The 26336-nt window shown below is 37.6% G+C and overlaps 1 protein-coding gene across 2 annotated transcripts in view; it reads left to right on the top strand.

Moving 5' to 3' along the window:
* The window catches only part of LOC143040581 (INO80 complex subunit B), a 233386-nt gene that overhangs the window by 79080 nt on the left and 127970 nt on the right, over positions 1 to 26336 (top strand). For both annotated transcript variants that reach the window (XM_076211661.1, XM_076211660.1), the window contains one exon: positions 4400 to 4538. In XM_076211661.1, the coding sequence (XP_076067776.1) occupies positions 4400 to 4538 (139 nt within the window). The remainder of the gene's footprint in view (positions 1 to 4399; positions 4539 to 26336) is intronic.

Genomic DNA, 26336 nt, shown 5'->3' with positions numbered 1-26336 from the left:
AAAGTAAGGAGAATCTGGGAGGAGAGCTCCAACCAAAATCCTAAAATTTAGGTCATTAAATGTGCATGGTTGTGGTACAGATGACAGTAAAAGGGAAAAGATAGGCAGTGTGTTTGAAAGAAGGAAGATGGATGTGTTAGTATTAAATAATACTAAGTTGAAAGGGAGTGGTGATTTTGAATTTGGGTATGTGATGAGAGTGTCAGGAGTGATGATGGGGTGAGGGAGGGTAGGAGTAGATCTGCTGGTAATTGCTAAGATAGGAAAGCACATGGTGGAGTGGAGGGAAGTATCTTCAAGGTTAATGTGGATGATGGTAAAACTGGGATGAAAGATGTGGATTTTTGTAAGTGCATATGGACCTGGTAGTTAGAAGAGTGATGAGGAGAGGGAGGTTTTTTGGATAGATTTATTTGGGTGTTTAGAGAATTTTGGGAGGGATGTCAATGTAGTAGTGGAGGAAGATCTCTCTGCTAGAGTAGATGTTGTTGTTGTTGTTGTTGTCGTCATTGTCGTTCCCTAGACTGTCTGTCTAAGCAGTCCCATTTCCCCAAGGAATGCCACAGCCGAAACTGGGTTTTCCCACAAATCCTTTATAGAGTGTATGTTGTGTTGCTTACGTGCATGATTGTGTATAATGCAGTCTTCCATTATGTGTTGTATGGTATGGGGTGAAGTGTTACATCCTGGGCAGCTGTTCACAATGCAGTCATCCAGCCTCCTCTGGTAGCTTAGAAGTGCTGGGCGGTGGCCGCACCGCAGTCTGGCCAGGTGGACTCTGTCCTTTCGTGGGAGAGAGGATTCAGAAGGGTGGATATCAGGGGGTCTGGCATGCAGCAGTGTGTTGTCTTTCAGTGTGTTAATGGAGCGGGGAGTGATATGATTATGAATATGTTTCCGGAGGCTGGTATTTGGTGGTTGTGGAGGAAGAGAAGAGAGTATCTGTGTGTGATACAGGTCTTTGGGTGTTGTTTTAATGTTTCTTGGTGTGTGTGGGTGTTCTGCTATGTAGTGTAGTGGGTGTGATGTGTCTGTGGTGGCTGCAGCAAGTGTTTGTGTGCCTCTCATGTCGAGGTGGTCCTTGACTTTGAGGACTTTTGTTTCATGGTATAAATGGTCTGTAGGTGTTGTATTTGTGCAGCCTGTAATTGTTTTTAGGGCTTTGTTTTGTATGATTTGAAGGGTGTTGTGTGTCTGAGATTAGGAGCCCATGCAGGACTCGCATAATTCATCACTGAGCGTATGCATTGTTTGTATATTGTTGTATTAGTTTCTTTGTTTTGTCCAAATGTTGTTCCAGTGATTGACTTAAGTGCGTTAAGTCTAGGTATGCATTTGTTTTTTATGTTTGTGATGTGTTGTTTGAAAGACATGGATGTATCGTATGTTACACCAAGAATTTTCGGTGTGTTTGTGTGTGGTATTAGAGTGTTGTTGATATAGAGATGAGGTATGTATTTGTGTTCTTTTGTCCAGTTGGTGAGAAGCGTTGCTGTAGATTTGGTTGGAGCTATTTTGAGTCTGTTTGTGATGAACCATGTGTTGAGTGTATCAAGGTATGGCTGGATTATTTCTGCAGCTTTGTCTGTGTTATGATGTGTGCATGTGATTATGTCGTCTGCGTAGGAAGAGATTTGTATTTCTGAGGTGTCTGGTGTGGGTAAGTCATGCATGTATAGATTAAAGAGCGTGGGGGATAGAACAGAGCCCTGTGGTACTCCATTCTTAATGGAGTACCACAGGGCTCTGTGGATGTAGAGTATATGAGTAGATGAGCCTATTGGTGGAGTGTTTGGAACTTTGGAGTGCCAGGTAAAAATTATAGTTAAAAGTTGATGTTGGAGATGTGTTTAGAATAAGAGTTGGTGATATCAGTGTTTAAGAAGAGTCTAGCATAAGTATACATGGGAAATGATATTGGATGTAATGGTGGTTGATAAGGCATTAACCACCTCCTTACGGTGACGCCTACGTAGGCGTCATGAGGAGCAAGTGGGCACGCGATGGTGCCGACGTTGGCGTCTTGATTATATTCATTGTAGTCGTACCTACGTAACCTCCATTCTCTCTAAACTGGCTTCATCATATTTTCTATGGTTATCAAAATTCATGGGTGAAAGAGAACGAACGATTGAGCACTGACTTAATTTTATATAATGAGATTATTATGACGCAACATCGCACGTAGGGCAGCTAATGCTGCCAGACGTGCAATGTGCCCCGGAGTGAAGTGGTTAATGGAAAATGTAGTAGTATCTAGTGGAAGGATAGGAAGAGTTCTGGATGTCCATGTTTTCAGGAGAGAGAGTTGGGGAGTGTTAGATAATTTTTTGGTTGAAGGAAAATTGAGAGTGGAGGATAAGTGGAGAAAGAAGATGATGGAAGAATGAGAAATGCTCAGAGTAAATAGTTTAAAGGAGAAGGCATACCAGAAGAAGCTGAGATAAGTGTGGATGGTGGTGAGGGATAGAGGTAGTAAAAAAGAAATAGGTTTGATTCAAGTAGGAAGTGACAAGGTGTGCAGAAATGGTATATGGAGTGAGGAAGATGGGAGGGAATAAAAGGAAGGATAGTGTTGGGATGATGGTAGTAGAAGAGAAGCAAATATAAGTGGATTGGTTGCAAAGTAGGACTTGGGAATCATATGAGAGGTACAAGAAAAGGAGAAAGAAAATGTAAGTCAAATGAGGCAAAGGAGAGAGCAAATGTAAAATGGGGTAGGAGTATGACAGAAAAAAATGAAAAAGAATGAAAAGATGTAATGGTAGGAAGTGAAAAGTGTGAGGGGGTGAGTCAGGTAGAGGAAAAGGTAAAAGATGCAGATGGACATATGTTAATGGAAGTGAAGGCAGTAAGAGGATGATAGGTGTTGTTGAATGTAGAGGAGGCTAGGGAAGGATTATGGCGGTGGGAGGAGCTATAGAAATGACTGTAATGGGATAGGAAAATGAAAGAGGTATGGGAAAAGATGAGGTACAAGGACTTTTGAAAATTGTGAGAGCTGGTAAAGCACCTAGGTTGGACGGGTGTCATGTGAATTGTCTGAAGAAGGGAGGTATAGTTGTAGTGGATTGACTAATGAGTTTGCTTTATGTGTAGCTAAGGGATGGGAGAGGGCTGGAGAATTGGAGGAGTACTTGCATAGTTCTGCTTTACAAAGGGAAAGGGGACAAATGCAAATGTAGTAGTTGTAGAGGGATCAGTTTATTGAGCATAGGAAAGTCATATAGTTAGGCAGATTTGCAATAAAGTTTTAGCAAACGTTAACAATTTTTGACGGGCCTTTATGAATTTGAAGAAGGCCTATGAAAGGGTAGACTGGAAGGCTTTGTAAGAGGTATTGCAGATATATGGGATTAGAGGAGGGCTGGAGAATTGGAGGAGTAGTTGTGTAGCTCTGCTTTACAAAGGGAAAGGGGACAAATGCAAATGTAGTAGTTTTAGAGGGATCAGTTTGTTGAGCATAGTAGGGAAGTCATATGGGAGGGTTTTTTATTGAGGGGATTAGAAGACAAAGGAAATAATTGGTGAGTAGCAGTGATTTGGTTTAGGGAAGGTAGAGTGTGGTTGGATCAAATTTTTGTGGTAAGGCAGATTTGCAATAAATTTTTAGCAAACAGTAACAATTTTTGAGGGGCCTTTATGAATTTGGAGAAGGCCTATGAAAGGGTAGACTGGAAGGCTTTGTAGGAGGTATTGTAGATATATGGGATTAGAGGAAATCTGTAAAGGCAGTCAAGAATTTTTACAAAAGTAGAAGAGCTTGTGTTCAGATTGGGAATGGAGAGAGCAAATGATTTGAAGTGAAGGGAGAGCTGCATGAGGGCTGTGTCATGCCACCATGGCTCTTCAGTATGAACATGGATGGGATGGTATGGGAGGTAGATGCAAGAGGGATGGGCAGGGGATTGGAGTTAGAGATAGTGGAGGGAACTGGGAGATGATCCAGTTGTTTGCAGATGACTCTGTGTCTGTGGCAGGGTCAGAGGAGGTTCTGAGGCAGTTAGTGACTGAGTTTGGGAAATTATGTGATAGCAGGTGGTGGATGTGTGAGTGGGTGCATGCTTTGGCTATCTCCTGTGTAAGAGGGAAGAGGCCTTTGGTATAAAGATTGATAGGTTGATATACTTTGGGAGGTGTTTGTGCTTTGTTGAATATATAATGTTTATCATTGTTAAGAGAAATTGTATGTCACATACAATAGATGCATTATATAATGGCACTATACATAACCAACAAAAGAGTAATTAGGAAAATTATATTAAAAAGCCAACATTATATCTAATTACTATTACAGAAGAAAAATGATCATCATCATGATTGGTTTACTATTGTAGCAGCTCCATTGGGCATGGAACAGTAATTAGGAGGAGCAGTTGATCTGATATTTTTTTCTTAGGTTGATGATGAACTGAAAAGAATGAAAAACCCCAAGTTGATGACAGCAAGGCAGAGAGCAATGTTGGAGAAGAGAAGTGATGGGCCTGATGAAACCTTCCCCATAATTCCTGCAGAACCACTCTTGTCTCTGCCTTCAGGTAAAGTGTATTCTGATGATCCAGTGCTTATTCATGATTATTATACAAGTAGATCTTAAGTTACATGATATATAGCTACTGAGGGGCATTCTGTAATTAACAGAATCGCATATATTGAATGGGTGGGGCTTCCTAAGGAGTATTTCTAGATGTCAGTAAAAACAATAACTCTAGACTCAACTTGTGTTAATTCAGACAAACTACATAGTTCAAATATATGGATTATTTTATTAGTTGCATTAAACCAAATTTGCTTAAATTAAAGTCATGTGAATTAAATACTACCTGTACATGTAAATTCCCTTCTCCCTCTTCTTAAGCCCCTACACCATAATGCATGCAAGTGGTGTAATTGGAAATGTGCCTGTATTGCATTTGCTTAGTTGAGTTCCAGCAGTGACTGTTACTTGTCCCAACAATCCATGTATTTACCTAGTTGTATTATGCAGGAAGGGGAGCTGTGCTCAAAGTGACCAATCTTTATATCTCATAATATCTACTTTGTTCTTAAATTCTTGTATGGTGTGTGCGCACACAATTATTTTGTCCAATTTGTTCCAAACACACACTTTTTTCAGATCTTTTCTACAACCATCCTTTTTGAGTTTCTTTTCAAGTCCTCTTGTTTTTCTTTGATCCCACTTTAATAAGTCTTCTCTGTCAATGACTTCCATGCCTTTCATGATTCTGTAAATGGACAAGATCTCTTCTTTCTCTTCTTTGTGCCAAGGTTGGTAGTTCCAGTTTAGACAATCTTTGCTTGTATGTCAATTTTGAAAGTGTTGGTGCCATCTTTGTTTTGCCCTTTGGATTCTTTCTATTTTCCTTATATTCTTTTTTTGTACTGGGTGTCCATAGTGTCGCAGCGCACTCCAATCTTGGTTTTATCAGTGTGACTAGTATTTTCTTTACCATTTCCTCATACAACCAATTGAAAGCCACCTTTATTGATCTCAGTAAATTGTAGGTTTCTCTATTTTGTTTATATGCTTGTCTGGGGACATGTCTTTGGTGATAATTACTCCTAAGTCCTTTTTGTAACTTTCTGTACTTCCTTTGCACTGATTTTATATTGCCCTGATTTTTTTTCTTCCAAATTTCATTATACTACATTTCTTAATGTTGAAATTCACTTTCCACTTCTGACTCCATTCCCAAACCTTGTCCAGGTCTCTCTGTAGCAATTCACAGTCTTTTTCCATAATTACTTTCTTAAGTAGTTTTGCATCATCTGCAAAGAAGTTCATGTAGCATTTTACACCTTCATCCATGTCATTTACATATATAGCAAACATTATTGGAGCCAATACTGAACCCTGTGGGACTCCACTTATCATTTCTTCCCAGTTAGAGTTTTTATCTCTGAGCACCACTCATTTTTCTCCCATGCAAGAAATCTTCCATCCATTTCAGTAATTTTCCGTGTACACCTGTTATTTCAAGTTTTAATAGATTTTTGTATGGTACTTTATGAAATACCTTTTGTAAGCCTAGGAAAGCACAGTCTACCCATCCGTCCCTTTCTTGCATTATATCTATTAATCTTGAATAAAAACAAATCAAGTTTGTGGCACATGATCTTCCCTGTCTAAAACCAAATTGTTTTGGATTTAGTATATTGTTCTTTTCCAGATGTTTAGTCCATCTACTTTTGATGACTTTTTCACAGATTTTAGCTATTGTACTTGTACTTGGGTGATTTCAATTTTACTGACATTGATTGGATGACCCTTGAACATGGCCATATAGGTAGTCGCTTGATTGATTTTCTTGGTGACAATTACTTAATTCAGCATGTAAAAGAGCCCACAAGATATGGAAACTTACTCGATCTTTTGATCACTAGCCGCGAAAGCATGGTAACTGATGTAGAAGTCGGTGAATCTGTTGCAAATAGCGATCACAACTTAGTCAGATTCAAACTCCTAAACAATTTTAGAATAGATACTTGTGTTTCTAAAATACCCAATTTCAGTAAAGCTCAGTTCATAGGACTACGTCAGGAGCTTCAGCTTACAGATTGGGAGGCAAAATTAAACGAAAGGCCTATAGATCAGATGTGGGAAATATTTCAAAATACGCTCACTAAGATGATTCAAACTTACATTCCTTTTAAGGACAGACGTCCCCCAAATCAGGCTCGCCCAAAGTGGCTCGACAAAGAAACTGAAAAAAGTATTGCTAAAAAGAGACAGGCTTATAAGAAATATAAGTGCTCAGGTGCACCTAATGACTATGAAAGTTATGTTTCAATACAGAGAGATTTAAAAAAGACAATAAGAAAAAGAAAACGACAATACGAAATGAACATCGCTGATAAATTCAAAGAGAATCCCAAAGAATTCTATAGTTACATTAGAGATAAAAAGGTTGTTAGGAATCACATTGGTCCACTATTATCTGCTGACGGTCAACTTGAATATTCAAATGAAGGAATGTGTAATATCTTAAACAATTATTTTAGCTCGGTATTCGTAAACGAAACACCTCAAAGGGAATTCCAAACTGAAACCTGTGAAAAGTCTGGGGTAAACTTACTACGGTAAATATAACAAAAGAAAAAATTAAAAGGTGTATAGACAAACTCAAAGTTAATAAAACACCAGGGCCTGATGGTTGGCATCCAAGAATCTTAAAGGAAATGAAAAATGAGATTGTTGTTCTATTAGAAATTATTTTCAAGAAATCCATCATATCCGGAGATGTCCCAAGAGAATGGAAGCTAGCTAACGTTACTCCCATATTCAAAAAAGGTGACAAAAAGAAACCAAATAACTATAGGCCTATAAGTTTGACTTCAATCGTAGGAAAAATAATGGAAAATATCATCAGAGATGCTATCGAATATCATTTAGAAAGTAACCGTTTGATAAATGATAGCCAGCATGGTTTCAGACGGAAACGTTCTTGCGTGACTAACTTACTCGAATTCTACAACACAGTTATCTCGAATTATGACAAAAGAAACAATATAGATTTGATATATCTAGACTTAGCAAAAGCTTTTGATACCGTCCCACACGAAAGACTACTTACTAAATTAGCTTTGCATGGAATAAGTGGTAGCCTATTAGGTTGGACTAGTAATTGGTTGAAAGGTCAAAAACAGAGAGTTGTTTTAAATGGAAAAACTTCTGGATGGAAAAGTGTTGCAAGTGGAGTTCCTCAGGGTTCCGTTCTTGGGCCACTTCTATTCATAGTATATATAAACTATATAGACCATGGACTAAAATCTACTGTTTCCAAATTTGCTGATGATACAAAACTGTGCGGAGTGGCAAATGATCACCCAAACCAATTAGATATTCAAGAAGATTTAGATAAATTACAGCAATGGTCTGAAAAGTGGCTAATGAAATTTAACACAAGTAAATGCAAGGTAATGCACATAGGTAAAAATAACAGTAGGTACGATTACAAGTTATTTGGAAATTCGTTAACAAAAGTGGATAGTGAAAAAGATCTCGGCGTAATTATCAGTAACGACCTCAAATCATCCAAGCAGTGTATTTCAGCCTCTGAGAAAGCAAATAAGATTCTGGGACTGATTGCGCGATCTTTTGATTTCAAAAGTCCATCACTCATTAACAAGCAATATAAATCGTTAGTTCGTCCACATTTGGAATATGCTGTTTCCGTATGGTCACCGAATCTCATTAAAGACATTGACAGACTGGAAAAAGTACAACGGCGAGCCACAAAACTGATTCCAAATAGCAAAAATAAATCATACGAAAATCGACTTAAGCACATGAATCTGTTTTCCCTAAAAAAGCGTAGACTCAGAGGTGACTTGATACAGGTCTTTAAGATTTTAAAGGGAATTGACAACATCAAAAGTGCCAAAATTTTCACATTGAATGAGAATCAGACAAGAAACAATGGTCTCAAACTGTCCGGAAATAGATTCAATTTGGAAGTAGGTAGAAACAACTTTGCCAACCATGTAGTAAATGAATGGAATAAACTTCCTGCACAGGTAGTGCAATGTAGTTCAGTTCGAAGCTTTAAGAATCATTTAGATAAATACCTAAGTAAGATGCTGTAATGATTATGATTTATGTTATATTTTTTGTTTTTGTTTTGTTATAATTTGTCTGTCTGATTTTCATTTATTATTAGTTATATGTCAATTTATTATCATTTACTATTTACCTGTTTGTTTATTATTTTAACTATACCTATGCATTTATTTATGTATTTTATTTGTTATTTACATTATTATAGTTTTTATTTATTATTAATATGATTTTTTTTTTTTTTTTTGCATCCGACCTAGATATGGATCAAAAGGTCTCCTGTCGGCATGCTTCGCCTTTGTAATCCTTTGTAATCCTTTGTAAGGGAAACCAGTTTATAGTTTGTTGGGTCTTCCTTGTCTCCCCCTTTATATATTGGCACAATATTGGCATTTTTTCAGTCTTGTGGTACTTTTCATTCTTTGAGTGAGCAATCTATTATCTTATATATTTTGTCTGTTAGTTCATCTATACATTCTTTTAGTATCCAGTTTGCAATTCCATCTGGCAATATGATTTTCTGACATAAAGGTTCATTATTTGGTCCCTTATTTCTTTCTGTGTCAGTTATTCTTTTCATTGGGGAATCTTTCTCCCCTTTCTTCCTCCCAGTTTTGTGTATTTTCTTTTGTGAATACAGATTTGAAACATCTGTTCATAATTTCTGCCATTTCTTTATCTCCTATATATTAAGTGTTCCTTGACATAGTTTCCCTATTTCCTGTTTATTTTTTAATTTACCATTTACATAGTGAGAAGAGTGTAGAAGAAAGGGAGACTTTTTAGATAGATGAGTGCATAGATGAGTGAAGAACAATGTGGATTTAGGATAGGCAGAGGCTGCATAGATCAGATTTTTGTGGTAAGACAGATATGTATTTACCTAGTTGTAATATACGGGAGGGGAGCTATGCTCGTGGTTACCCATCTTTGTATCTCTCCGCATCAAGTTTTATCTTAAAATCTTGTATAGTATTAGCACATACTGTTTTGTTGTCTAATTTGTTCCATGTATTTATCACTCTGTGTGGGAAACTGTTCCTTTTCAAGTTTTTTCTATAACTATCCTTTTTCAATTTTTTTCCGTGTCTTGTTTTACCGTTGTCCCACATTAATAGGTCATTCCTGTCTAAAACTTCCATTCCTTTCATTATTCTGTAGATAGTTAGCAAATCTCCTCTTTCTCTTCTTTGTTCCAGAGTTGGTAGGTTCAATTTGGATAGTCTTTGCTCATATGTTAGTTCGGCGAGTGTCGGTGCTAGTTTTGTTGTCGCTCTTTGTAATCTTTCTAGTTTCTTAATATTCTTTTTGGTACTGGGTGTCCAAAGTGATGCTGCGTACTCGAGTTTTGGTCTTATTAGTGTAGTAAGCATTTTCCTTATCATTTCTTCGTCCATATAGGTAAATGCCACTTTGATTGCTCTCAATAAGTTGTAGGTTTCTCCGAACATCTTGTTTATATGCTTATCTGGTTTCATGTCTTTTCCAATCATCACTCCAAGATCTTTTTCATAGTTTGGTTTATTTATTTTTTCTTCCCCAATTCTGTAATCTTTTAATATTCTATTTTTACTCTTTCCAAATTCCATTATGCTGCATTTCTTAATATTGAATTTTACTTCCCACTTTTGAGTCCAATTCCTTATTGTGTCCAGATCTTGTTGCAATGAGTTGCAGTCCTCTTCCGTTTTTACCTTCTTAAGTAATTTTGCATCATCTGCGAAAAAATTTATATAGCACTCCACGCCTTCATTCATGTCATTAATGTATACAGCGAACATGATCGGGGCCAGTACTGATCCTTGCGGGACCCCGCTTTTTACTTCTTCCCAGTTGGAGAATTTTTCTCTAATTACAACTCTCATTTTCCTCCCAATCAGAAAGTCTTTCATCCATTCCAATAATTTTCCTCTGATGCCACCTTTTGACTCTATCTTATTTATTAGTTTCCTATGAGGTACCTTATCGAATGCCTTTTGCAGGTCCAGAAAAGCACAGTCTGCCCATCCATCTCTTTCTTCTATTATGTCTACTAATCTTGAGTAAAAGCAAATCAGATTTGTTGTACAGGATCTCCCTTGTCTAAATCCAAATTGATTTGGGTTCAGTATAGATTTTTCTTCCAGGTACTTAACCCATCTGTTTTTGATCACTCTTTCACAAATATTTGCTATTGTGCTTGTTAGTGAGACCAGTCTGTAGTTAGATGGATCTTCCTTATCACCTCCCTTATAAATTGGTACAATGTTTGCTTTTTTCCAGTCCAATGGTACTTTTCCTTCTTTAATTGATTATTTAATTATATCATATATTTTGTCAGTTAATTCTTCCATGCATTCTTTCAGTATCCAGTTTGCTATTCTGTCTGGGCCATGTGATTTTCTGACATCCAGGGTTTTAATTTGATCACTGATTTCTTTTTGTGTTACGTTTATTTCTTTCATTGCTGGGGATAATTCTCTCTCTCTAACTTCACTGTTAGTCGAGTTTTCCATTGTGAATACTGATCTGAAGTGGTTCATTATTTCAGCCATTTCCTGTTCTTCTGTAAATTCCTTTTTATCTTGGTGCAGTTTTTCTATTTCTTGTTTGTTTTTCAGTTTTCCATTTACATACTTGTAAAATAGTTTGGATTCTTCTTTACATTTGTCTATTATCTTTTTTTCATAATTTCTCTTTTCATCTCTGCGTATTTTTACATATTCATTTCTTAGTTTGATGTATGTTTGCCATTTTTTCCAAGCTTTGTCCCTTTTTTCCTTTGCTTCACTACATCTTTTGTTGTACCAGTTCTTTATGTATGCCTTTTCCATTTTTTTTTGTGGTACAAATTTGTCCACTCCTTCATTATAAATTTCTTTTAGTATGTTCCATTTTTCTTCTATCCCTGTATCTTCGTTTTGGAATTTTTCCCAGTTTGCATTGCGAAAGAATGTTTTAGGTTTCTCAAAGTTTGTTTTGTTATACATAGGTCTTCCTATTCTATGTTTAACATTTTTGCTTTGGTCTGGTTGTTCTTTCAATTCCATTTCTATTAGTACATGGTCACTTTTTCCTATCGGAGTTTTGTAAATAATATTATCGATTATCTCAGGTTCTGTTGTCTATATCTAGTATTTTCTCTAATCCACTGGGTCATTGTGTATTCAATGGTCAAGTCAAGGAGTACATTGCCCCAGTGTTTCTCTCCCCCTTTCACTGTCATATCTTCCCAGCATATTTCTTTTGAATTAAAGTCACCCATAATTACTGTATTTCCTCCATCCTTCAGTGTTTCAATTAGTTCTTCCTTTGTATCATCTAGTAACTCGGCGTGATCCCTCTCTGACCAGGCTTGTGTCTTAGGAGGTACATATACCACTGCAAATTTTCTTTTCTTCATTTTTTTACCTTCGACTTGTACTATAATTGATTCTACATTATTTTTTCCTTCAGTTATTTTTGCTACAGTTAAATCTTTCTTGGCCAAAATTAGAACTCCTCCGCCCTGTTTGTTCTTTCTATTCTTTGTCCAACAGTTATATTCTCCTTGTCCCATAGTGTGGGGTGTTAGTATGAACTTTAATTTGGTTTCTACAATTCCCATTATGTCTGGTTTTTCTAATACTAGATAATCATTTAATTCGTTTATTCCTGAGATTATTCCGTCTATATTTGTGTAAGCTATTTTTAGTTTCCTTTCTCCTCCTCCCCTTCTGTCTTCTTTGTTTCCATTTTCTCTATGTACTTTTTCCTCAGCCTCATGTCTATCACTCTCCAAAAAAACTACTCCTTTTCTTTTTCAGTTCTATTCTCATTCCTTTCATTTGCCTCATTCCTAAGTTCCTTTTCTTTCTCTTTTTCTTCCTCACTCATTTCTTTTTTAATCCATATATTTTTGTACTGTTCACTACTTGCTAGTCTCATTGTTCTAGTTAAAATTTCTTCTACACTTGATTGCGATCTAAGTTTTACTTTTAATGGTCTATATAGCTTATCTTTAGAGTACCTGCCCATTCTATGAGTTTCCTCGATTTCTCGGTCCCAGCCTAACTCATCTGTTTGTAACTCCTTTAGTATTTCTTTGGCAATCTCTTTTTCTTCCTTTTCCCTCTGGTATCTTGGTACATTGTGCTTTTCTTTAATGCCATAGACTACTATACATCTTTTTCTATCCACTGTGTCCCTAACTAGGTTACTTTTCTTTTTAATAACCTGAATTACAGTTTCTTTTGTATCTTTTACTTGTTGTTCCATTATTTTCTTTAAAGATATTTCCTGACTTTCCTTCTCAATTTTCCACTGTTTTTTTATTTCCTGTAGGTCGTTCTCCCTAATTTTTTCTTCCACCTTTTCGGTCACTTCTTTCATTTGACTTTTGATTTCTCGTTTCAGAACCTCGTTCCTACTATTATCCTCTCATTCTCACCCTTAAGCTGTTTTGATTCCTTTTTCAACTTGTCTATCTCCCTATTGTTTTCCTCGTTGGAAAGGTAAGGATGTTTTTGGGGCTTTTATGGATCTGGAAAAGGCTTATGACAGGTAGAGAGGAAGGCACTGCTTTTTCTCTTATAGATGCTGGAAGTGTATTTATTTGTCATATCAAAATTACAAAATGAAAAAGTGATTATAGGCAAGAATAACAAACCCTGTTATTGGTGTCCAATACAGACCTCAACTTACCATTGAGCAGACTGAACTGTGATCATGGGAGATTTTAACTATAGAAACATTGACTAGGAAAATTTAGTAGGAGATAAAGAAATGCAAAATTTTTTAGATATGGTACAAAATAATTTCCTAAAACAAATAATTACCAATACTACAAGGGGAGAGAATACTCTGGACTTACTCTTGACTAAAAATGAGGATCTGATGAGAAAAGTGAAAGTTAGAGGTAGTCTAGGCTGTAGTGACCATCAAAAAATATGATTTAATATTATATGGGAAGAATTAGATAGTACAAATAATGTGAAGGAGGATAGGGAGGGAAAGATAGTTGCAGTGGGAAATGCTAAGAAAATGAACGTGATGAGTGAGGAAAATGGAGGAGAAATAAGAAAGGATGAAGTGAAGGCAGTTGTTAAGATGATGAAAGCAGGTAAGGCACCTGGTCTGGATGGATGCCATGCAGAATGTCTAAAAAAAGGAGGTACAGTGATTGTGGACTGGCTGGTGAGGTTATTTAATGTTTGCTGGAGAGAAGGTAGTGCTGGAGGACTGGAAGAGTGCATGTATAGTTCCACTTTACAAGGGAAAAGGGGACAAGTGTGAGTGTAGTGAGAGAGGAGGAGAGGGAGGAGGAGGAGGTGAGGAACAGTGTGGATTTAGGATGGGTAGAGGTCGTGTAGGTCAGATTTTTGTGGTAAGACAGATATGTGAAAAAGCTATAGGAAAGGGGAAGGATGTTTTTTTGGCTTTTATGAAACTGGAAAAGGCTTATGACAGGGTAGACAGGAAGGACCTAGGGTTTTTTTTGCGGATATACGAGATAGGAGGAAAGCTTCTTGAAGCTGTCAAGAGTTTTTATGAGAGTAGTAGAGCTTGTGTCAGGATAAGAAATGGAGAGAGTGAGTGGTTCGAGGTAAAGGTGGGACTTCGTCAAGGATGTGTTATGTCGCCCTGACTGTTGAACTTGTACATGGATGGTGTGGTGTGAGAGGTAAATGCAAGGGTGGTGGTGTGAGAGGTAAATGCAAGGGTGGTGGGTCAGGGATTGGAGAAAATGGAGAAAAGTGGGAGGTGAGCCAGCTGTTGTTTGCGGACGACACTGTGCTTGTAGCAGGATCAGAGGAGGTATTGAGGAAGTTGATGACAGAGTTTGGGAGAGTGTGTGAAAGAAGAAAGCTGAAGATAGATGTGGGTAAAAGTAAGGTGATGTGATGTACAAGGGGTGAAAGTGGCAGTAGACTGGAAGTGAGCATTAAGGGAGAGCGACTGGAGGAAGTGGATAGTTTTAGATACTTGGGTGCAAATGTGGCAGGAAAAGGTGGAGTGGAGGTGGAGGTAGAATGTAGATTGGGAGAAGTGAGTAAATGCCTTGGTGGATTAAAAAGTGTAATGAGGAATAGACATTATGGAATGGATGCTAAGAGGAGACTGTATGAAGGAGTGATTGTGCCAACAGCACTGTATGGGGCAGAAACATGGAACATAAGAGAGGAAGAGGGAAGGAGTTTGAATGTGTTTGAGATGAGGTGTCTGAGAAGTATGATGGGGGTTACTAGGCTAGATAGAGTGACAAATGAGGAGGAGGAGAACAGGGGTGGAAAGGGAGTTGGGAGATAGGGTTGATGAAAGAGTATTAGGATGGTTTGGACACATGGAAAGAATGAGTGAAGAAAGACTGGTAAACGAGGTATGGAAGGTAGATGTGGAGGGAGTGAACATGATGGGATGTCCTAGGATGAGATGGATGGATGGGGTGAAGAGGGCTTTGGGGAAGAGGGGAATGTCTGTTGAGGAAGGACGGGAGAGGACAGAAGACAGGGGAGAATGGTTGTATATGGATGATGTTGTGGTGCATGAGGTGGAATGGGTGGGGGGATGGGGGATGAGGGAGTACGTGTGAGAAAAATTTGATGCAGCCCGAAGGGATTTCTCCCCATCTTCTCCTTTTATGCAATGGGGGGACAGAGAGGGGGGGGGGGTCGCCAATATAATGAAGCGACTTTGCTGTGGATGTGCTGTGACTTGTGACACTTCCTCTGACCCAGGACAGTGGACAAGGTGCAGAGATGCCATCATCCAGGAGGTGCTAAGATGGGAGGGAGGGTGGAGGGGAGTAGAGTGTATTTAGGGATGGAATGGGCGGGAATGATTTTATGCCATTTTCTTATTGGCTACCTCCCTTGTAAGGGGGAAAAAGCCTTGGTATATGTATGTATGTACCTGACCTCAGGAGAGCCAATTTTGAAAAGATGAGAAAACATTTGGGACAGTTGGTCACATACAAGGCCAGCCCAGAGGACAGTGACAGGATGGGGTACACGGTCAGCTTGAATGTCATAAGCACAGCAAGGTGTCCAAACCATGGTTGGGTCATGGAGGGTAGTATGCGAACCCTGGGTGAGGTTGTCAGCTGCAATCTGGATGAAATGTACAGTAACCTGCTTCGATTTTGAATGTACAAAATAAATTTATTCCCCTCAAAACAATAAGGTCTAATACTAATACTCCCAAATGGATGACAGAAAGGGTGTAAAACAAAATTGGAATAAAAAGAGGACTTTATGCCAGAATAGAAAATGGAGAAATGCACCTTAAATCTAAATGTAATGATATGGGTAGACTGGTTAAAAAGAACACATGCACTGCAAAACATAACTATGAAAATAAGGCTGCCAGACAAGCAAGATCCAACCCAAAGGGCTTCTTTCATCTCAACAGAACAAAGAAAAAAGAAAGGATAGGCCCAATTAAAAATGACTAAGATATTATGTTAGAATTGGAGTAAAAAATGAGCGAGGTGTTTAACAAATATTTTCTCATGGTTTTTACAAAAGAGAGGTTAGATATGGTACCGGACTGCAACCCGATCTTCAATGAGGATGAGGGAAGTGGACTTAATAACATCAGCATTAGAAAGGCAGAAGAAGTCATACAGTGCTTTAAGCTACAAAATCCCTGGGTCCTGATAAAAAAATTCTAAAAGTGCTAAAAGAATGTTGAAAAAAATCTGCAACCAGTTAACAGAAATATTTAAAAGTGTAAATATTGGCTTTGTGCCTATATTTTGGGGACAGGCAAATGTTGTTCCTGTTTTCAAAAAGAGTGACAAGTTGTCTATGCACAACTGCAGGCCAATCAGTTTGATGTCATTTATAGTTAAAATACTTGAATCAAAAATAGGTAATAGAATCAGAGATCACAACAGGAGACATAATTTGATTCATGACTCCCAGCATGGGTTCACCAATGGTAGGTCATGTGTAACTAATCTATCTTTTTACATTAATGTCTTCAAGGCATCATATAACAATGACAGTTATGATGTTATTTATCTTGACTTTAGCAAAGTGTTTGATAAGGTGCCCCACCAGAGACTACTAAATAAAGTCAAAGTCCATAGTATAGGAGGAAAAATGTTTGAATGTATTAGAGCATGGTTCAGTGACAGAAAACAATGGGTAACCATAGACGGTGTAAAATCTAATGGGGAGTGTTACTAGTGGAGTTTCCCATGGCTCAGTTTTGGGTCTCTTATTGTTGTTCATTGTATATATAAATGACTTGGACAATGGGATTAGTAGTGGTGTTAATAACTTTGCAGATGACACAATAGGATGTCAAATTAGGTTAGGAGAAGATGCTGAGATACTGCAGGAAGATTTTAACAAATTGTTCTCATGGTTGGTGAAAAGGCAAATGGACTTTAATATCTTAAAACGCAGTGTGTTAAATGCAGGTTTACACAATCCAGAAAACAGGTACCTTAGATAACACCTTTTTAGAAAAAAATGAGTGTGAGAGAGACTTGTGAGTGCTATTGAATCCTGACCTCAAATCCAGAAAGCTGCATTAACACCAGGAATAGAGCTAACAGAGCACTAGGTTTCATTGCAAGGACGATTATGAATAAAAGTGCAGAGGTAGTTATCAAACTCTTATCTGGCATTAGTTAGACTTATGCTTGACTATACAATACAGTTTTGGTTTCCATTCTATAGAATGGATATCAGTTCACTAGAATCAGTACAGAGGAGAATTTACCTATTTGTATTATACGGGAAGGGAGCAATGCTTGTGGTGACCCATCTTTGTATCTTTCAGCATCAAATTTTTTCTTAAAATCTTGAATAGTGTTTGCAAACACTGTTTCCCTATCCAATTTATTCCAGGTATCCACCACTCTATGTGGGAAGCTATTATTACTCCAAGGTCTCTTTCCAAATTCACATTTTTGTCTTCTTCACCAATTTTATAATTTCTCAATATTCTATTTTTACTTTTGACCCCATTTCCAGATTTTGTCTAGGTCAATCTGTAATTATTCACAATCTTCCTCTCTACTTACTTTCTTTAGTATTTTTGCGTCATCTGCGAAGAAGTTCATATAACATTCCACCCCTTGGTCCATGTCATTTATATATATGGCAAATATGATTGGAGCCAATACTGAACCTTGTGGGACACCATTTATCATTTCTTTCCAGTTCAAGTATTTGTCTCTAATTACTACCCTCATTTTCCTCCCATTGAAGAAGTCTTCCATCTATTCTAATAATTTTCCTTTGATGCCACCTATTCATTCTATTTTTCGTATTAGAGTTTTGTGTGATACTTTATCAAATGCTTTTTGTAGGTCTAGAAAAGCACAGTCCGCCCATCCATCCCTTTCTAGTATTATTTCTATTAGTCTCGAATAGAAGCTGATCAGGTTTGTTGTAAATGATCTTCCTTGTCTAAATCCAAATTGATTTGGATTCAGTATATTTTTTCTTCCAGATGTTTTTAACCCATCTACTTTTAATAACTTTTTCACATACTTTTGCTATTGTGCTTGTAAGGGAGACTGGTCTGTAGTTGGTTGGATTTTCCTTGATCCCTCCATTATATATTGGTACAATATTTGCATTTTCCCAGTCCTGTGGTACCTTTTCTTCTTTGAGTGAGTAATTGTCTTGTATATTTTGTTTGTTAACTCCTCTATGCATTCTTTTGATATCCAGTTTGCAATTCCATCCGGACCGTGTGATTTTCTGACATCAAGGTTTTTTATTTGGTCTCTGATTTCCTTCTGTGTCACAGTTATTTCCTTCATTGGGGGGTATCTCTCCCTCCCTATTTCCTCACAGTTTTGTGAACTTTCAATTGTGAATACTGATTTGAAATGATTGTTCATAATTTCAGACATTTTTACTTCTTTATATTCGTAATTCCCTTTGTGCAGTCTTTCTGTTTCTTGTTTGTTTTTTAGTATACCATTTACATTGAGAAGTATGATGGGGGTTACTAGGCTTGATAGAGTGAGAAATGAGGAGGTGAGGAGGAGAACAGGGGTGGAAAGGGAGCTGGGAGATAGGGTTGATGAAAGAGTATTAGGATGGTTTGGACACATGGAAAGAATGAGTGAAGAAAGACTAGTAAAGGAGGTATGGAAGGCAGATGTGGAGGGAGTGAACATGAGGGGACGTCCTAGGATGAGATGGAGGGATGGGGTGAAGGGGGCTTTGGGGAAGAGGGGAATGTCTGTTGAGGAAGGATGGGAGAGGACAGAAAACAGGGGTGAATGGAGAATGGTTGTATATGGAAAATGTTGTGATGCATGAGGTGGAATGGACGGGGGAATGGGGGGTGAGGTAGTGTTTGTGAGCAAAAATTTTGACACAGCCCGAAGGGATTTCTCCCCGTCCTCTCCTTTATATGGGGGGACGGAGAGGGGTGGTCGCCGATTTAATGAAGCGGCCTTGCTGTGGATGTGCTGTGTCCTGCGACACTGCTTCTGACCCAGGGCAGTGGACAGGGTGCAGGGATGACCCGTCATCTAGGAGGTGCTAAGATGGGAGGGAGGGTGGAGGGGTGTGGAGTGTTTTCGGGGATGGAATGGGTGGGAATGATTTTATGCCTTTCCCTTTTTGGCTACCTCCCTGGTAAGGGGGAAAACGCCTTGGTATATGTATGGTATATATTTATAGGGTGCTCCAGAAAAAATGCCACAAATTTGATCTCAGTTTATTTAAGAACGGACAGAGATGCAAGAACAAATTTTAGCATTCTGAAAAGCTAACATGATGGCAATTTGTTCAGCACTCAAGTAAACTTCTTGAAGTGCACGTGCTTGATGTGAGCACCATGTTGATTAAAACATGTTTTGATCCGGAGGCAGAAATTCTCTGCGACTTTCCAGCATATCTCCGCCGTCACATTGGCTGCATAAGCTTCGACACTGCTTTAACTGGTCAAGGGTGGTTGGCTTGTTTACATACACCTCTCCCTTAGACGTTCCCCAGAACCAAAAGTCCAAGGGGTTGAGGTCAGGGCTATGAGGTGCTCACTCGTGTGTTGTGCGGAAACTGATCACGCGGGACCCGAAAAGCTCCTTCAGCAAGGCGAGAGAATCGTGAGCTTTATGGGGCATAGCTCCATCTTGCTGAAACCACATTCTGCTCTTCTGGTGGACAGTGAACCTTTGACTAAGTTTAGTGTTGAACTTGTTGATGATTTCACAGTAACGCTTGCTGTTGACTGTCACTGTCTTGCCACGCCCGTCCTGAAACCAGTACGGTCCGAGAAGACCATGTTTGGGGTTGAATGCGATCCATGCAGTCACTTTGGCGCCCTTCAGGTGTTTCTCACTCATCTCCCCAGGAGGCTCCTCGCCCCAGAAAACGTTATTGTGATTGTTTACCATCCCATTGAGGTGATAATGAGCCTCATCGCTGAACCAGATATTGTTCAACCACCCAGGTGAGTGCTCCAGCTTCTCGTCCAACCACTCACACATTTCAATGCGCCTGGTCTTGTCCTCATCCTTCAAGACATGATGAGTGGAAATCCTGTAGGGGAAAAACTTCAGATCACTCCTCATGGAGCACAGCAGTGTGGTTGGTGAAAGGCTTAGCTCTTGTGCCCGTCTGCGATAGGACTTTTTGGGGCTTCTCACAACTGAGTTCTTAATTTGCCGGCGTTTCTCTGGCGTGAGGATTGGTTTTGCGCCACTTCTACCCTTGTTGCAATTGTGGAGTGTTTGCTCCTTTTCGAAGTGTTTAACAATCCTCCAGATTGACTTGTCCAGTGTTTTGACGCTACGGTGAAGTCCAAATTCGTTCTGGAATTTGCGACGAACCTCCACGTACGAATTTGTCTACCAGAATTGCACAATTCTTTGCTTCTGCTTGAAAGTAAACATTTTACAGCTGATCTGAAAAAGAAAAACACGGTTAAAATTGCCACTAAGTAGTTAACAAGCCCTGAAAAGGAAATATTGGTAAAGGAAAAATTACGATTTTCACAGCTAAAACAAGTTGTGGTATTTTTTCTGGAGCACCCGGTACATACCTGTAAAATAGTTTAGGTTGTTCCTTGCATTTTTCTATTATATCTTTCATAGTTTCTCATTTCATCCCTGCATACTTTTACATAATCATTTCTTAGTTTGATATATGTTTGCCATTTACTCTTTTTTTTTTTCATCTTTTTCAAGCTTTGTCTCTTTTTTTTGTTGTGCCAACTTTTTATGTGTACTCTATCTTGCTTTTGTTGTGGTACATATTTGTTCACTCCCTCATTGTAAATTTCTTGTAGTATATTCCATTTCTCTTCCATCTTTGTTTCTTCATTTAGGAAATTATCCCAATTTGCATTTTGAAAGAATTTTTTAAGTTTCTAAAAATTCATTTTGTTGTACATTAGTCTTCCTTTTCTATGTTCCTCATTTCTTCTTAAGTCCATTTGCTCTTTTAGTTTGAATTCTATAGTACATGGTCACTCTTCCATATTGGAGTTTTGTAATCAATTCTGTCCACAATTTCAAGTTCTCACATATTAAATCTAGTCTTGATGGTCCTTCATTGTTTCTGTATCTGGTATTTTCCTTTACCCACTGAGTCATTGTGTATTCAATGGTCATATCAAGTAGTATGTTTCCCCAGAGGTCTTCTCCACCCTTCACTGTCATTTCTTCCCAACATATTTCTTTTGAGTTAAAATCACCCATAATTACCATATTTACTCTTTCAGAAAATTAGTTAGTTCATATTTTGTGTCTTCCAACAGATTGATTGAAATGATTGCTTTCTGTCCAGGACAGTGTTTTGGGGGGCACATACATTACTACTAATGTTCTACTTTTCATGTGACTGTTTTCAACTTTTATCATAATTGATTCTACATTGTTTTTTCCTTCTGTTATCTTTTCCACATTTAGGTCTTTCCTAGTCAAAAATAATACACCCCCACCCTGTTTTTCCTTTCTATTTTTCATCCAATGGTTGTATAGACCTTGTCCCACAGTATTTGGTGGTAGAGTACTTTTTAATTTTGTACAATTCCCATTATGTCTGGTCTTTCTAATGCCAGAAACTTACCTTACAAGGACATGCTCAGTTATCTTGTTTTACACTCTTTGGAAAGACACAGACTGCAGGGTGACCTATTTGAGGTGTTCAAGTTGATCAAGGGCTTTAACAAGGGTGATGCAGACAAAGTCATCATATTAAAACAACAGGGCAGGACTCACAGTAATGAATTGAAATTGGACAAATATAGATTTAAGAAGGGAATAGATAAGAACTGGCTTGCCAATAAAGTGACCAACAAATGGAATAGACTTAGTAACCATGTAGTGAGCATTGAAACTATATTATTATTATTATTATTATTTTTTTTTTTTTTTTTTTTTTTTTTTTTTATCTTTTTAAGAAAAGGTTAGACAACTTTATGGATGGAGATGATAAGTGGAAATGGACAGGGAACTGCCTAGTATTTACCTAGTTGTATTTTGCAGGAGGAGAGCTATGCTCGTAGTGACCCGCAGTTATATCTTTCTGCATCCAGCTGTTTCTTAGAATCATGTATAGTTTTAGCACTCACTGTTTCCTCTTTCAATTTGTTCCATGTATCTTTTACTCTGTGAAAAGCTGTTTTTTTTCAGATCTCTTCTGTAACTGTCTTAACTTCATTCTTGTGTCCTCTTGTATTTCTTCTGTCCCATTTTAGTAGGCCATCTCTATCAAGGATTTCCATCCCTTTTATAATTCTGTAGATGGTTATCAAATTGCCTCTTTCTCATCTTTGTTCTAGAGTTGATAAGTTTAGTTTGTTTGCAAAGTGTTCATGCTATCTTTGTCATTGCTCTTTGAATTCTTTCAATATATATATATATATATATATATATATATATATATATATATATATATATATTTTTTTTTGTCCATAGAGATACTGCATATTCCAATTTTGGTCTTACCAGTGTAACTAGTACCTTTTGTAAGTCCAAGAAGGCACAGTCTGCCCAACCATCTTTCTTGTATTATTTCTATTTATCTTGAGTGAGAGCATATAAAGTTTGTAGTACATGATCTTCCATTTCAAAGTCCAGATTGCTTGGGGTTTAGTATGTTGTTCTCTTCCAAGCGTTTAATACATTTATTTTTAATAACTTTCACATATTTTTGCAATTGTGCTTGTAAGGGATACTGGTCTATAGTTTGTTGGATTTTCTTGATCTCGTCCCTTGTATATTGGTACAATATTTGCATTTTCCCAATCTTGTAGTACTTTTCCTTCTTTGAGTGAGAAGTCACTTATCTTGTGTATTTTATCTGTAAGTTCAATTATATATTCTTTCAATATCCAGTTCGCTATTCCCTCAGGCCCATATGACTTTCTGACATCAAGTTTTTTTATTTGGTCCCTTATTTCTTTTTGTGTCACCATTGTTTCTTTCATTTTGGATGATTCTTCTTACTGTCCTTCATCCCACATTTGTTAGCTTTCAGCTATAAATACAGACCTAAAGTGTCTGGTCATTACTTCAGCCATTTCTATATCTTCTGTATATTCATTGTTTTCTTCATGCAGTTTCACTATTTCATGTTTATCTTTTAGTTTATCATTTACATATCTGTAAAATAGTTTAGGTTGGTCTTTGCATTTGTTTATTATATCTTTTTCGTAGTTTCTTTTTCCTCTGCAGATATTGACATATTCATTCCTCAGTTTGATGTATGTTTGCCATTTAGCCACTTTTTTGTCTTTTTTCCATTTTTTCCCAGGCTTTTTCTTTTCTATAAAATCACTACACTTTTTATTATACCAACACTTTATGTAAGCCCTCTTTGGTTTCTGCTTAGGTACATGTTATCTGTTCCCTCCTTATATTTTTCTTAAAAAATGTTCCATTACTCTTTCATCTTTGTTTCATCATTTGAATTTTTTTCCCAACTAATCTTTTGAAAAGTTTGTTAAAGTTTTACAAAGTCAGTTTTGTTGTACATTAATCTTCCATCTCAGTATTTCTCATTTCAGCTCACATCATTTTCTTCCTTAAGCTCGAACTCTATTAGTATGTGGTCACTCTTCCCAATTGGTGTCTTATCATTTATTTCATCTACAATTTCAGGCTCAGAAGTGAATATCAAGCCTAGTCTCAGTGGTTCTTCAATGTGTCTTTATCTAGTGTTTTCTTTGACCCATTGAGTGAATATATAATCAATGGTCAGATCCAGTAGGACATTGCCCCAGAGTTCCTCTCCTCCTTTTATTGTCAGTTCTTCCCAATTTATTTCCTTTGCCTCAAAGTCACCCATAATGACTATGTTTTCTCCATATTTCAGTGTCTCAGTTAATTCATTCTTTGTGTCTTCCAGTAATTTTGAGTGTTCACTGTCAGACCAAGTCTTAGTTTTTGGGGGCACATATACAACTATGAACTTTTTGCTTTTCATACTGCTATTTTTGACTTTAATTGTCATCAATTCCACATTTTCTTTACCTTCTGCTATCTTTATTACATTTAAGCCTTGTCTAGTCAATAACCTGACTCCTCCCCCCTGTTTATCCATTTTATTTTTCGACTACCATACTTGATTGTATAGGACCTTTCAGTTTTGTCTCCACAATTCCCATTGTCTGGTTTCTGTATTGACAAATAGTCATTTAATTAATTCATTCCAGAAATCATACCATCCATGTTTACATTTTTCTTATGTACCATTTTCTCAGTCTCAGATCCAGCACTCCAGAAAAATAATTTTTTTCAGTTTCCGAACTATTCTCGTTTTTTTTCTTTAGCTTCATTTCTCAATGCCCTGTCTTTCTCTATTTCCTTTTCATTCTTTCCCTTTTTTATCCACACATTTTTATAGTTTTCACTGTTTGCCAGTTTTGCCGCTTTTGATAGTATTTCATCCGCTATAATTTGAGTACTTAGTTTGATTTTCATTGGCCTGTAGTTTTTTCTTTTGGGTATATACCCATTCTATGCACGTCATCGATTTCCTTCTTCAAATTTTGCCCCTCGTCCTAAACCAGTTTCAGTATCTCCTTCACAATTTCATTGTCTTCTTTTTCTCTTTGGTATTTGTGTACATTGTGTTTTTCTTTGATACCATAAACAACAATGCATTCCTTTTTTGTCCACTGTGTCTCTCACCCAGTTTTCCTTTTCTTTGATCACCTTAATTACTGTTTCTTTTGCATTCTCTTCTACCTGCTGCTGTACTATTTCTTGGAATGAGAGTTTTTTTATTTTCATGTTCCTGTTTCCACTGATTTTTTATTTCATTAAGATCAGTCTCTTTCATTGATTCTTCCATTTTTTCGGTTACTGCTTTTAAGTGTTCTTTGACCTCTTTCTTCAGTTCTTCATTTTTGTTTCTAACCTCATTTTCTCTTCTAATCATACTCAGTTTACTTTTTAGATAATTTAATTGTCTTATTATCTCATCATTAGTTCTATGTAAGTTTGATACCACTAGTTATAAAGCTTTGTGGTCTAATTTAAATTAATTCTTCTGCCAAGCTGTTGATGTCTCGATTCCCTATTGCTCTGCTAATCCTACTATATCTTTCCATGTCCATAGTTTTATCCATTGCCCCCCCTTCCTTCTAAATCCCGAAAATAAATAAGAATAATACCCATAAGTTGTCTTCAGAGTTATGCTAATACATGTCTTCTTTGGGATCACTCCCAGTGGCAACTCCATTCTAGTCATATCCAATCCCCTCTTAGTTGATTTGTTGATTCTTTTTTCATCATTGCTACCCTCCATTCTGTGCTAAAAACTGTTTTCCAACAACTGGATTAGATGTGTTACCGATCACACAAAAACATATTGCTACATCCCGAAAATGACGACAAGGCATTTTTCCTAATTCATCAACAAAGCGCAAGGCCTTATGTTGTCCTGCACTCTCCCTCATTCTTATGTTCTTATTCCTTTGTGTTTTTGTCACATACGCACTTCCATTTGACAAGTACATAAGTGTGCACAATCTTTGACCTGCTGTCATTTCAAACAATAGTCACCCTCATAACAAGAACTGAATCAAGCTAGTTTAGACTTATGACAGCAGACTTGAATTTTCCAGCCATATTATTATTATTTTATTTATATTATCAACAGAGGAAGAGAGAAGGAGTTTGAATGTGTTTGAGATGAAATTCCTAAGAAGTATGATAGGGGTTACTAGGCTAGATAGAATGAGGAGGTGAGGAGGAGAACAGGGGTGGAAAGGGAGTTGGGAGATAGGATGGATGAAAGAGTGTTGGAATGGTTTGGACACATGGAAAGAATGAGTGAAGATAGACAAGTAAAAGATGTGTGGAAGGAGTGAACAAGAGGAGGCAACCTAGGATGAGATGGATGGATTGGGTAAAAGGGGCTTTGGGGAAGAGGGTATGTGTGTTGAGGAGGGACAGGAGAGAACAGAAGACAGGAGTGAATGGAGAATGGTTGTGTATGGATAATGTTGTGATCTATGAGGTGGAATGGGTGGGGGATGGGGTAAGAGGGAGTATGTGTGAGAAAAATTTGACGCAACCCGAAGGGATTTCTCCCCGTCTTCTCCTTTTCTGCATGAGGGGACGGAGAGGGGGGACACCGATTAATGAAGCGGCCTTGCTGTGGATGATGTGTGTCTTGCGACACTGCTTCCGACCCAGGGTAGTGGACAAGATGCAGGGATGACCCATCATCCAGGAGGTGCCAAGATAAGAGGGTGGAGGGGAGTGGATTGGGATAGAGTTGGAATCGGTGGGAGTGGTATTTATGCTTTTGTTTTTTGGCTACTTCCCTTGTAAGGGGGAAAAGAGCCTTTGGTATGTGTATGTATGTATGTAGTAGAGATTGTGTTA

The sequence above is a fragment of the Oratosquilla oratoria genome, chromosome 29 (genome assembly GCF_046742065.1).
Source record: "Oratosquilla oratoria isolate Oo_2021 chromosome 29, ASM4674206v1, whole genome shotgun sequence".
Lineage (NCBI taxonomy): Eukaryota > Metazoa > Arthropoda > Malacostraca > Stomatopoda > Squillidae > Oratosquilla > Oratosquilla oratoria.
This window is presented reverse-complemented; position numbering and strand designations above follow the sequence as displayed.